This window comes from Tenrec ecaudatus, chromosome 4 (assembly GCF_050624435.1).
Source record: "Tenrec ecaudatus isolate mTenEca1 chromosome 4, mTenEca1.hap1, whole genome shotgun sequence".
Lineage (NCBI taxonomy): Eukaryota > Metazoa > Chordata > Mammalia > Afrosoricida > Tenrecidae > Tenrec > Tenrec ecaudatus.
In genome coordinates this window covers 51,782,462-51,795,908 of record NC_134533.1, presented here as the reverse complement: position 1 = coordinate 51,795,908, position 13,447 = coordinate 51,782,462, and the positions used below count along the sequence as shown (strand labels likewise).

At 48.7% G+C, this 13,447-nt stretch overlaps 1 protein-coding gene across 2 annotated transcripts in view; it reads left to right on the top strand.

The window, feature by feature from the left end:
* The first annotated feature begins 235 nt into the window (after positions 1 to 235).
* ZDHHC13 (zDHHC palmitoyltransferase 13) overlaps positions 236 to 13,447 on the top strand; it is a 49,890-nt gene continuing 36,678 nt past the window's right edge. Inside the window, exons 1-2 of one of the 2 annotated variants that reach the window (XM_075545978.1) lie at positions 236 to 376; positions 11,607 to 11,752. In XM_075545978.1, the coding sequence (XP_075402093.1) occupies positions 350 to 376; positions 11,607 to 11,752 (173 nt within the window). In that variant the 5' untranslated portion in view covers positions 236 to 349. The remainder of the gene's footprint in view (positions 377 to 11,606; positions 11,753 to 13,447) is intronic. The other variant, XM_075545979.1, reaches the window with a different exon arrangement.

The following is a 13,447-nucleotide window of genomic DNA, read 5'->3' as shown; positions in this document are numbered from 1 at the left end:
GTAAGATTGGAATAACGACCTGATGCTATTCCTGAGCAGCTAGCAGGAGCGGACTCCTGCGATGCGAGGGGGCCCGCCTGGGCTGAGGCTGGGGGCGGTCGGAGGGCAGGTCTGGGGGCGGGGCTTCAGCCCCCGGCGGCGCGAAAATCCCGCCCCCAAGCGAAGGGAGGGCTGGGATTGGCTTTCCTTGGTTGATTGACAGCGCTGGGCGCCAGCGGCGCGGCGCGGCGGAGGCGGGGCCGCGAGCAGGAAGTGGGAGTAGGGGCAGCCCTGGGCGTGCTGGGGAACGGGCTGCGGCCGCCACTGTGCCCGGTCGCCAGCGCCGCCACTGTTGCGGGCACCTAAGGACATGGAGGGCCCGGCTCTGGGCTCGCAGGTGAGTGCGGAGGGTCGCCTGTCCTGGGGTCCCGGAGAGCGGCGGCTGCGGGGAGAGGGAGGATGAGGGGAGGGCCTCTGGGGACGCCGGGACCTGGGCCTGGGAGGCGGGAACCTGGAAGCATCGAGAAAGATGTTGGGAATTCTCTCCGAGGCGCGCAGGAAGAGAAAAAAAGAGACGGGATGAAGGCCCCAGGCGGCACCCCCGCCCAGGCCGCCCCCTGTGGCAGGCTCCCCGATGCCTTGTGGGGACCGCTGTGGGCTGCCGAGGGAGGAGGCGGCCGTCCCTGGAAGAGGTGTCCGGTGACACACCTGCGTTGGACCAGCCCTTCTTGACCTTGGCCTGGAGTCTGAGCGGTTCCTTGATTGATCCTTTTCTTTTGACTGGGGCCGCTTCTCCCAGCCCAGCCCTGTTTCAAGGTTGGTTCCCACATCTCGCTCACTCGCTGGAAGAAGTCAGGCTGTTTATTTAGGGGATAGCAAATCCAGATATACGCACATACACCTTAGTGTTTAGGCTGTCGCACAAGAAACACACACCCCACCGCACTTCCCGACGCCCTGGATTGAGTCCCAACTCCTAGTGGTGACTGAAATAAAACAGTCCCATAGGATCTCCAAGGCCTCGGGGTGCCCTGGACTTCTAACCTCAATGTCGGGGGGGTGGGGGTGGGGTTCAAACCCACTAGCTGCTGCTCCCTGGGGGAAAGAGACTGGAAACCTTATATAGAGTCACTAGGAGTCGGCATCACCTAGACCAGCGGCTCTCAACCTTCCTAATGCTGCCACCCTTTCATACAGTTCCTCAAGTGGTGGTGACCCCCACCCCCACCCCACAGCCATAAAATTATTTTGGTTGCTACTTCATCACTGTCATTTTGCTACTGTTACGACTCAGGCGACCCCTGTGAAAGGGTCGTTGGACCCCCAAAGGGGTCACGACCCACAGAGTGAGCACCACTGCCCTAGATGGTAGTGGTGTAATCTATTGACCCAGATTGCCACAGATTTCTCCCCTGTCGTGACCTTTTGGTGAGCAGTCCAGGGTGGCTCCAGGGTGCCTTTCTCTGGCCTCTTAGGCCAGAGAAAGGGGGGTGCAAGTGACCTCTACTTGCCAAATCTCAAGGGACTTTCTGTGGGGGATTGTTCATATACAGAAGCCATCTATACGGTTCTGGAGGGAGGAACTGGGCTAGTGGAGAGTTTCTGAAGGAGAGTTACTTGGAGCTTAAGCTCTAAGAAAGCAAGATTCGTGTCTTGTTCTCGGGCATTTTCCCAGTGCCCACAATACTGGCTGACATAATGGCAGGCGTCCACTTACTATTTATTATTAAGTGGATGAGTCCCAGGTTCAGTGAATTTAGTAAGTACTTGCCACCACCCAGTTAAATTACTTCGTGCTTGAAGCCTCTTTGCGAGCACGGTCCTCTCCCCATTTACAGAGGAAACCTCTGCAGCGGGTCTCCCTGGAGTGAGCTGCTCTGTGGGGTGGTAAAGTTCTGGGTCTCTATGAATGGGAAGCCGCTTGATGGCCACGAGTGTAGGTTTGCTTTTGAAGTGGGACCCAAGCTGTGCCTTTTCCCATCCTGAACACCTATGCCTCATGTCCCCCCTTTTCCTTCCCATCATTTTCCTAACTTAAGTCCACTCTGGGTCGGTTTAAATGGGGAGCAAGATGTTTGGGGAAATGGCAGTGTGTTCTTATCAGGTGGTTCTTGCATTCAGTCTGGGGGATGGGGGAAGGAGGGAGAAATGGTTTGCAGGTTGACTAGTTTTTCCCAATGGGTGTAGATTCTTCACATGGAAGCTATGATCCATTCATTTCCTCAGCCTCCAGGAAAAGTTGGTAGGAGTAGCAATCAGGTCTTAATTGCTGTCATTCATTTGCTAGAAGCCAAAGTTCACTTTTTCCTTACTGATGGGAAGACATACCCTTCCCCAGTTCCCGGCCGGGTGGAGGGAGAGCATGATAGGAAGGTTGAAATTAGCAGGGCAAGGGCGGGGCCACATGTAGGGCGACCACTGTTCATAATAACTGCTATCGGGAATATGTGCAGTCATTAAAAGGCCGCCTGCATTGTTGAGCCTCACTCTGACCCTTTCCGGAGGAAGGGATTGCTGTTGTAGTTTTACAACTCAGAAAAGTGAAGTTTAAAAAAAAATTGGAGTCACTTGCAGAGTCAAATGGCTCGTGAGTAACAGCCAGGATTGGATCAGTTTGTTCAACACGTGTGTTTGGAGTGTTTTGAATCGTAGGTGTTGGTCACTGTTCCAGACACTAGTGATAATCCAGTGGACAAAACACACAGAAGCATTACAGTTCTTCTTTGTAACTTTGCTTCTCCTGACTCAGAGTCCAGGGTGGATGGGATTTTGTTGGTTAGAAACTGCCTTTTCTATTTCCGATGTGACCACATCTTGTATTACTTTCTTGCTCCCTTAATTAACCCCAGCTACACTGGCCTCATGGCCTTGGTACTTGCTGTTCCTTCTGCCTGGAGAGCTCTTTCTTGCTAATGGCAGTGTTGGCAGTTCAAACCCACCAGCCACTCCTCAGAAGAAAGATGAGGCTGTCTGCTCCCATGAAGATTTTCAGCTTCTGAACCTCTACATGAGTCAGTATGAGTTTGAATTGACTCAGTGACAGTGGGTTTATTTTGCTTGGGACTTCAATGGTATTTGTTTACTACTCAGAAAAATGATTTGATTCAACGGGAGCTATTACATTGTCCTTTATAGCTTACAGATGAGCCAGTTGTCACTGCTATGTGACAAAGCACTCTAAAACTTGGTGGTGTCAAACTGCAGTGGTTAGGCTCCGGAAACTCTGTGGACCAGGATTTTGGACAAGACATAGTAAGAGATGGTTTGTTTCTGCTGCACCGTGTCTGGAGCTAATTCGGGGGTGACTCCAAAACGGAGACTGATACTATTTGAAGGGGTCTTCATTCATATGTCTGGCAGTCGATGCTGATTTTCAGCAGGTCATCTACCTGTGGCCTGGGCTCATGCAGCAGCCACATGTTGCACAGCATGGCTGCCGGGTTCCAAGAGCGAGCATGTCAAGAGACAGGAAGAGGAGGAAGCGCTGGTTTCTAAGGCCTGGGCCTGCCAACTGGCACGGCGTCATGGCTATAGTGTTCTGTTGGCAAAGCAGAGGCAGAACCTAAAGGAAGGATATGGATCCTTGTCTCTTGATGGGAGAAACTTCCGAGAATTCGGGACTGTATTGCAAAACCAAGAGCCCTGGCATTGATTGCAGTCTCCACAGTGTAACATCACGCATACACTTGTGCTTGTATTTCCTGTTTCCATTCCTCCTGTCCATCCCTTCCTGCCTTCTGCCAACTTAGCCCTTGGGCAGATGCTGTCCTTTTGTTCTGGGAGTGCTTAGGAGTGCTTACCTCCCGCTTGTTCTTTTCCTCCTTAGAGTTCTATTGTTTGGCTGAAAATTGAGAGTTCATTTCCAGACCTGAAGGGGACTCCAGGCCCTAGCTTCAGGGGTTCGAGCTAAAACTATCGTAAACAAACAAACAAACGAAATATTACCCTCTTGTGAGTCAGTGGTAGACTAGAAATCCTAGAAGGACCATGTGGGGTAAATGGAATGGAATCAGAAAACCTGGAAGCCTCTTCAATGAACTGTCCAGTTCAGAGATTTTTTTTTTACCTGGTCTTCAGGATAAGCTTCTGGGGGCTGGCAGACACCTCGACATTTACTTGTGAAATTCTGTTTGTACGTGCTTACGTGCATTTCTCTGACTAGGCCCTTCGCTCTGATGCCATTTTCTCAAAGGGCCAGGGCCTTAGGAAGGGTAGGAAGCATTGATCTAGCCAAACCCTTTTACTTTAGGGGGGCCAGAGGCAGGTCTTGGGGCTCGAGATATGGTACTCTTTGTGTGTTTGCTGTCACCCGGAAGCCTGCTTCAGTCCAAGGCCTGAGGAGTCGTCTGTATTTGGGGCTGCAAGATGAGATAAACGCGTGTCTCCAGGACACAAATGCAAGCTCCCTGAAAGCCAGGGATCGGGGTCCTGTCTGTTGTGCCGTTCTGTGGTGGCTTGTGTGTCGAGACCAGCGCCTGGTACCTAGTAGGCGTTCAGTAAAGAAGTGGCGAATGCGGAAGTGACTGGATTGTGGCAGGAATCGTATCTCACTCACCTTTTATTCCTGCTGCCTAGCTCCGTGGTGGTGCAGACTAGCTGCTCTCTACGTTCACCTGAGTTTAAGGAATGGAACCCCACATGAGGTCGCCGGCATCATGAGAATCTGTTAACATTGTGTAGCTGGGTAGCAGTTAAACACAAAGGGCGTCGGCGTATGCGGGGCTGTCTTTATCGGTATCCACATTAATAATGGCTCTTAAAGTAATAGCACCTTAGGATCATGTGACGCGGGTTTGGAAGGAACTTCATGTAGCTGTATCGATCGGACCCTTTTGTTTTACAGTAATAGAAACTGAAGCCAAGAATAGGGTCGGCGAGTAAGTGCCATCCTTCAGCCAGCCAGACACCGGAGACAGCTGTCCTTGTTCTCGAGGAGTTTAGATCCCCGTGTAGTAAAAATGAAACGTCCCGAGACTCTTTAAGAAGTTGCACTGAATTTTACAACTAGCATGGTCAAGCTGGTGCATGTTTCCCTGTATGTATCTTCAACAATAACAACAAAATAAAATTAATAAAAGAGGGGGGAAAAGTATGTGGTGTTTTTTAAAAACGAAAGAGCAATTTCTAGGAAGGCTATCATAACATGCCACAAGCTTTGTTCTAGTCTCTGTAATGAGAAAGCTTGCTTGTTTTCCTTAAAGATCTTTAGGACTGTCTTCAGGCAGAGGGAGCATCCTCCAGTGCAGACCAGCCTCTTAGCTCTTGTGGTAAAATGTTGGGCGGGAGCCATAGGCAGAATAATGGAGATAACTCAGCACTATAGTTTCCAAGCTTGCTTTGATCATGTACTCCTTTCAGTAGAGTGATTTTGAACTTGCCTTTCCCCACCCTCTCCACTGTCATATGTGGACTAAGATCTCACCATATGTGAAGGTGGGAGCCCCACACTTTCCCATTTGTGTAAAATGTCATGCATTAGGAAGTTACTGGAGTGACAGCTTGCTGTTCCTCAGGCCGGGTGGGAGCTCCGGCCCTGCTGTACAGGCGGCACCGTGCTGGTGCTAAGGGTTTGATGCCACTCATCGGCAGGCACTCCCCCCGTAAGTGTGGGTGGGGATGATCCTGCATCATGCAGCTGGCAGGGACCCCAGGAGAGCGGTGACAGTTGCAGGGCTCTCACCGAGGGCTGGCATCTGCATAATCGTGCAGTCAGGAGTGAGCTGTCCTAGACAGTGCTGGAGACACAAGGTGACTTTCTCAAGACCAGAGGTAGGAGTGCAGCTGTCTGTGTCCCTGCCTGTTCTGGCCCTCCGCCTCCTCACCCCACTCAGTCCCCACAGAAAACAAAAATCCCAGCTCCCCTCTGCCTGAGCTTGGGGGCCGGGACCAGGAAGCAATAGACAAATTCACATGGTCATGAGAGGTGTTATGTAAGAGCTTTGTTTATGCTGTGTTTCCAAATTAATCTTGTTAATTGCTTAGTGTATACTTCTGGCTTGGTTTTGAGGAAAAGAAAGACTATATAAATTGACTTCAAATCCACCTTTTTTGGTAAGTTGGATTTGCCTTTGAAGGGTCTGACTTTGTATCAGGTTGGATTAGACTGTGTTTACGTCGTGTGACCAGTCATTCGTGTTTGCTTGTGCTTATGTTACTCTTACTGTAAAAGATTCATGACTTCTTCGATTCATGGCTTCTTTGTACGAGTCATGCTAGGCCACTTGTTCATTTCAGGAGGAGGATGTTGTTAGGTGCCATCGAATAGGTTCTGACCCATAGCAACCCTGTGCACAACAGAATGAAAAGGGTTTCTGGGCCATCCTCACAATTCATTGTTGCTGTGCTCGAGCTCATTGCCGCGGCCACTCTGTCAGCCCATCTCAAGGGCCTTCCTCTTCTTCACCCCCTTCCTCATTACCAAGCATGACGTCCTTCTCCAGGGACTGGTCTCTCCTGACACCATGCTCAACATATATCCCATGAAGTCTTGCCATCCTTGTCACAAAGGAGCACGCTGGCCGGACTTACTCCAGGACAGATTTGTTTGTTCTCTCAGCAGCCCCTGCCACTTCCAATATTCTCCGCCGGGACCCTCAGTCAGCCTCATCGATTCTTCCATAATCCTCCTCATTCAGTTTGTCCAGCACTTGTCTGTCGGATTGTTGCACTGTGGTGGCTTGTGTGTTGCTGCGGTGCTGGAAGCTGTGTCACTGGTATTTCAAATGGCAGCAGGGTCCCCCAAGTGAACAGGCTTCAGCAGAGCTTCCAGATTAAGCAGATCACGAAGGACTCAGCTGCCCACTTTGGAGGGAGTAGCTGCAGAAAACCTCATACATAGCTTTGGGAGGATACTGCTCGGAAAATCAACCCGTGAACCCACAGCTGTGGAATCAATTCTAGAGGCATAGTGACATTATACGACAGAGTGGAACTGCTCCGTAGGGTTTCTATGGCTGTAACGTTACAAGAGCAGGCAGCCTTGTCTTTCTCCCAAGGAGAAGCTGGTAGGTTAGAACCACCAACCTTGCAGTTAGTGGCCAGGTACTTAACCTGCTGTGTCACCAGGGGTCCTTTTTGTTAAATTTAGATGCTGTGTTTTGAATTAGTCTAATCATTTCACTAGTATGATTTCAATTATTAAACCAGAGTGTAAACTGCAGGAGGGAGGGAGTTTCTTTGTTGCTCACTGTGATAACCTCAGCAGCTACAACATGGACCACCTGGCACATCCTTTGTTTTGAAATAAATGAATCAGGTCAGATTGGGAAACCCTGAAGTCAGGATTCTCTCCTGCAGCCGGCCAGGCATTAAGGTTTTAAGGTTCGGTTGGTAGTTCAGACCCACCCAGGGCTGCACAGGGGCACGATCTGGTGCTCAGCCCTGTAAGATGACAGGCAGGGAAACCAGAGTGGAAGCTATGAGTTGAAAATTTGCCCAGTGACCCCCAGCAGCAAGAGCAGCGTCGGTCTAGAGTCCATGTGGTGCAGAGGGGTACCACACGCGCTGCTAACCCCCAGGCTGGAGGTTGGAGACCGACCAGAGCTGCTTCAGAAGAAAGGCCTGGTGATCAATTTTCAAAGAAATAACCAAGTAAAACCCGAGGGAGCGCAGTTCTGCTCCAGCACACTGGGGTCTCCGTGAACTCCATTCAGCTCCAGGGCATGTGGTGGTTAGCGTGGTCCTGAGAGTCCCTGGGTGGTGTCCATGCTGGCCTGTGTTTAAGAGGCCACTCAGTTGCTTACCAAAAAGATGGAGCTCCGGGTTCACCAGGGGTGACCAGAAAGAAAGGCCTGGTGAGCTATCAGGCAGGACCTGACGGATTTGAGATTAAGCCCTTCTTTAAAGAGAAGCCTTCAGCTTGCCACCTGCTGATGTGCAATCTTGGTAGCACATTTGTTGAGTCAGCTGGTGGGAGGGGCTTGGCCGTGCGCCCTTTTACCCTGGCTGAACCCTGTGATTGCTTCCGTGTTAGTTATCAATGGCCGCAAAACAAACTACCCCAATGTAAAAGCTTAGATGATACCCCATAATGGGCGCGGTTTCTGTTCTGGAGGAGCCCAGGCACAGCTGGGTCCCTGCCAGTGAAATCAAGGGGCTGGCCAGGCTCATGGTCCCCTTTCATGCTCACATGGTTAGGGGCAGAATCCACTCCTTGTGATCGTGAGAGCACGAAGCTTTCCTTCGTTCCTGTTTTAAAAGGATGCTTAAATACCATTCCATAATTTCTGCACCACACCCAAACTCAGACTCATCGCCATTCACTTAATCCGGACTCACAGCAGCCCTGTAGGCCAGAGAAGCGCTGCCCCTGCCAGCCTCCTGATAGTGAGTGGGAGCTGCCCACCTTGACCTTGCCATTAGCCCAGCGTGTAACCACTGGGCCGCCAGGGCTCCTGAGTTCAATGCCGTCCTTGGCGAATTAGAAAGAGGAGGGAATGTTGGGGGTCTGAAAAAAGGCGCACCTGAAATAACCCATCAGTTGCACTTATATCCCAGCAACAAACTGAAGATTTTAAATATGCAATTTATAACAGCATAAGCCTGTAAGTGCCTGAAACAGACAAGCTATATAATACTTATATATTATATAATATTCATAATAGCAAATTGCTTCTCAACCTTTTGGCAAAGATCAAGTGTATACATACCGGTTTTGTTTTTTTGCAGTTCACTCTATCACATTTCTTAAATATTCCACATTTTTACTTGCACAAATGGAAGTTGGGGCAACCTTGCGTTGAGCAAGTCGGCCGGTTGCATTTTTCCAACGTCATGTGCTCACTTCATGTCTTGTGTCACGTTGCAGTAATCCTCACAGTATTTCAGACTTCTTCACAAATGCTGTTGTACGCTTCATGAACTAGAATATTACTGCTCGTGACCTGGAAGACTCAATCCTGAAAAGATAGCCGCTGTTTTCGAAACTCATCAGTCTCACAAACTCTCACTGCTATCTAGTTGACTTCATCGCATAACAATCCTATGGGAAAAACAGAAAACAAATTCACTGCCGTCTAGTCGATTTTGACTCACAGCGACCCTATAGTGACAAGACTTTGTACTTGTGTAGAGTTAGTCTCGAAAACCCGCCGGTGTACTCACACACGTGTTTCAGAGTCACTATGGGAGACCTGCAGACTTCATAAAATTCTAGTCAGCATCGCAAAAAGCCTGTGTTGTATGTGTGTGAAATTGGCCTGAGCTGAATATGTCAGTTCCTTGGAAAATCACAAAGCCCAGTGTAGCTAAGACACGTCTGCAGGACCAACAAGGTTTGTCCTACCTGCTGTCTCACAGGAAAAAACATCAAGTAAGACCTACCAGCTGTCTCACAGGAAAAAAACATCAAGTAAGAAGAGGGACTCTTAAAGCCATAAACATTTAAGAAGTACTGTATATACTTGAGTATAAGCCGAGGTACCTAATTATTACCTGGGAAACCAGAAAAACTGATTGGCTCGAGTATAAGCCTACGGTGGGAAATACAGGATATGAATTAACAAAGAGACCAGAGGGGAGAGATGGAGCGCAGCCACAGACACATCCTTACCAGTTCAGCTGCGACTAAGTGAATCACTACAGGTACTTCTGCGAATTGTAGTCGTCCACGTCATAGGACTGCTCTGATTGGTTAGATGTGAGTAAACAAACATTCAAAGCCCTGCAGCGTCCGCGGGGCTTTGAATGAACAGCGGAGGAACGGCAATCACCCGTGAGATGTTACACCTTGCTGGGGTACCACTGACCCGTGCTAAAAAAACTCTGCTTATACATGAGTATATACGGTAGGTAAAAGTAGAAAAGCACGCAGTAGGAAAATTCACAAATGTAAGTTTAATATTTTGAGGAGAGGTTAGTCTCAGACTCTGAAATATGTGTTATATTCAAGCAGGTGTTTATGAAATGAGTTGAATTTAGAGTTTAAAAAAATGTGTTACATCTCTTACTGTTACATGCTACAGGCATTCTTTCTACATGTATGAAATAGGGATGGTCATTCTAGAATTACTGGGTTAAGCATTGATATAAAGTCTATTGTGCCAACCTGGCCGATAAGCACTTGTGGGGTTAATTGAAGGGTTGGGAGATAAATGGCTGCAGTGAGCCTCACCTTTCAAGTTCTCGGTTCTCTTGCTTTGTGATGGTCGGACCAGGGTGCAGCTGCCTTAGTCAGTTCCCTGCTTCAGCTGGCAAGGCTCACTTCCTGCAAGACATCTCCAAGGAGAAATCGCATGGACCTACCCTGGTGCAGCTCTGGGTACTGGCGCTGCCGTGTGGAGACCCATGCCGGTGCTGGGATGCTTACATGTTCACTGATTCGGCTTTCCTCCTGCAATTGGCGTCATAGTGTGTGCTTTGTGAGATGGAGGAGGACTTTGTGGATTGGTGTCGGACGTAGGGGTTAATGTTGTACTTGTGGGCTTGGGCAGCCCCGGATTGGGATGTTTTCTTGCTGTGCACGTAACCTCTATATGAAGCTCTCTCTTACACATGAGTGTCTGTGGATTTGTTTCTCTAGAGTACCCAGACTCACACGAGTATCTTTACGATAAAAACTAGTAGAATAATAATTACAAGGGGTTCCAAAACATTTATAGAAAAGTTCCATTATCTTTTAGTTTTGTTTTTTCACGAATGTTTTGAAGCACTGTTATTTATTATTGTGTTCCTATGAGGGAATATAGAAATTGTGGACTGTCTTGATGGGATATTTGGGCAATCCAGTGAGAAAGTTGTCTAAACAAACAGTTTGGATGACAGGCAGGTTATTTCCAGCTAATTCTATGGGAGACCTGTAGCTGCAACTAGTAAGCAGGTCCTGTTTATTGGCTGTCATTCTGGGACCACCTTCACTCCCAGAGGCCACTCATAGTTCCTGGTCAGCGAACCCTCAGACTCACTGCCATCGAGTCAATGCTGACTCCTGGTGACCCTGTAGGACAGGGGGGAACTGTCCCCAGGGCTTTCCAAGACTAACTATGGGAGTGGACAGCCTTGTCTTTATCCTGCAGCTCAGTCGGCTGGTGATTTCAAACCGCTGACCTTGCACTCAGCAACCCAGCTAGTAACCACCAAGGCACCGGGGCCCACATGGTCCCCTGTATTTTGTCAAGGCTAGCAGCAGAACCTTCTGCGTTAGTCGGCCAAGACAGGGCATAACATTGCATCATCGTGGGAAAGATTGTCCTTGTCATATTCTGTGGGCTAGAATCGAGTTATAGGTTCTACCTGTTGTCAAGGGGACAGGAGAGTGTATGAGTGGGTGCTTCATTATAAGGGAGAGGGGTCCTTAGATGTGCCTACACAACTCCTGCGAACAGACCTGACAACAGTCCTACCACATACATGGCTGCGATCTCCGCCCCGGGCCAATAACAAGGTTCGTGGGTGGCCCTTGTTCTGCAGGTGGCCATTTGTTTCATGACAAAATAGATAAGGTGGTCAAATATTAAGCATCTTTCCTAGTGAACAGAATTAAATGAAGAAAATCTTCCCTAGGATACCCACCAAAGACTCCCCACCATGTTGGCTTTAGTACTGCGACGATTACTGATAGGAGCTGAATCGTATGTGATGTGATGCTAATTCTGTTCCTGTGCTCTTGTCCAATTCCTCCCCCTCTCTAGTGCAGGAATCACAGCCACGGACCCCACCCGCCCGGATTTGGTCGGCACTGCACCTGTGCCCCTGAGAACAAAGAGCTGGCAAAGGCAAAAGAAATCCTTCCTCTTATAGAGGACTCCAGTAACTGTGACATTGTAAAGGCCACTCAGTAAGTTTCCAGATGCGTTGCCTATCCTTACATTCCGCCGGACTGTAACATTGTACATGCAGTTGACGGTAGCCTGTAGGTTTGCCGGCCTCCCTCTTTGCTGCTTGCTCATGAAGCAGTGTGTCATGCCGGCCCGGAGCACCTCCAGCAGTGATCGTTATGGTACATAACCAGCAGTGATGGGCCCTAGTGGCTTATGGGTGATTAGCGTGTGAGTAACCTCTTCCCGCTCTGTGGTTCTGTTGGCCAGTGCTTCCATACACTTTCTGTCGGGGATACAGGGGTGGGGTTGGGAGGAATGGAGCAGGTGTTAAAGAGTTGGTGGAAAGATGGAATTTGTTCCAAGAACTTTTTGAAACCCTGTACAGCGAAAGCTGTGAGAGCCTGAATTCATGGGTCCCTCCCTCCCGAGTGTTTCAGACTTGCCACTTTCCTGCTCTGTGAGTTTCCCCTCTGATGGGCTCGTGCCTTCCACCAGCTCCCGCCGCCTCGAGTTCTGCTACATGAGGTGCCTAGTAAATGCTTCATAACTGAGTGAGTGATTAAAATTGGCTCTAAACTTAATTTAGAAACACAAATCAGAGCCTCTTAAATTGTACCATAACCACAATGCTCATGGAAAAAGCCATGCATCTGTGGGTACTTTTTAACAAGTGTGTGGTCATCGAGCCTTTTATGCTGGGAGCAGTGGGGGCAGGGCGCCGAGTTAGGGAGTGCCCTCTGACCCCTCAGAGTGTGTGGGGGGTGGTTTTCTTCACTGAACCCGGAAGTCGTTTGATAGCTTTCCCTACCTGAGATTGCCATCTGCGGGTCTCTGCACAACTTCCCCACCATCACCCATAGCACGGGCTGTTCCCTCACGTCCACCTGCCCGCAAATAAGAGGCCACCTGAATTTCCCATTTGTATTTCCTATTTTTAGTTAATAAGACCCAAATCTGCCCATCACTCCTTCTAATCAGGAAGAAAGTTATTACAGTAGCTTGATAAGCATTTCTGTCAAAAGCAAAGCTATTTGGTGGTTAATTAGCTTGTGTTTGGCTTTAACATGTATGATTTAGGTTCGTTATTAAAAAAATAATGATAATTTGAGGATTCTCATTCCTGTGAGCTCTAGAAGGCCAGACTGCTTTAAAGAAGTATAATTTTATATTCCTTATATTTTTAATTTCTTTGAGGATTAAAAATATAAGGAATATAAAGCAGGAAGATACCTGCATTTAACTGTTTCTGTTACCAGTAAAATTTTGTTAGGGTAATGTGAGAAATGGGGCCACATTGAAGGAGAAGTCTCAGTATAAACTTCAATATTCCATCTGTCTTAAGGCTTGCTTCCGGTCTTGAACCTTCTCAAGTGTTTGTGAGGAGGTCTTGAGTTATATTTGGGCAAAAAGAACTAGGATGTGGGTGGTGGTGGTGGTGGTGGTGTGTGTGTTTCCAGAGGGAGCATTTATTTTCCAGTCAAATGTTGAAGTTGACATTTAAAAACAAAGAGCTTTAGCCTCTGTCCCCTTGTTGGCGATTCTCGCTCATTAAGGTGTCCGCTTGCCATTGTCAAGCAGGTGTTGCTGCCTTGCAGATGTTGTCGCTAGGCCATAAAGGCCCACATATGCGCCTGCGCTGCCTCCTGTCCAGGCAGAGATGAATCTAACAGTCTGAGAAAGGGAGGTGACCCCACTATTTGGTGTCCTCTTGA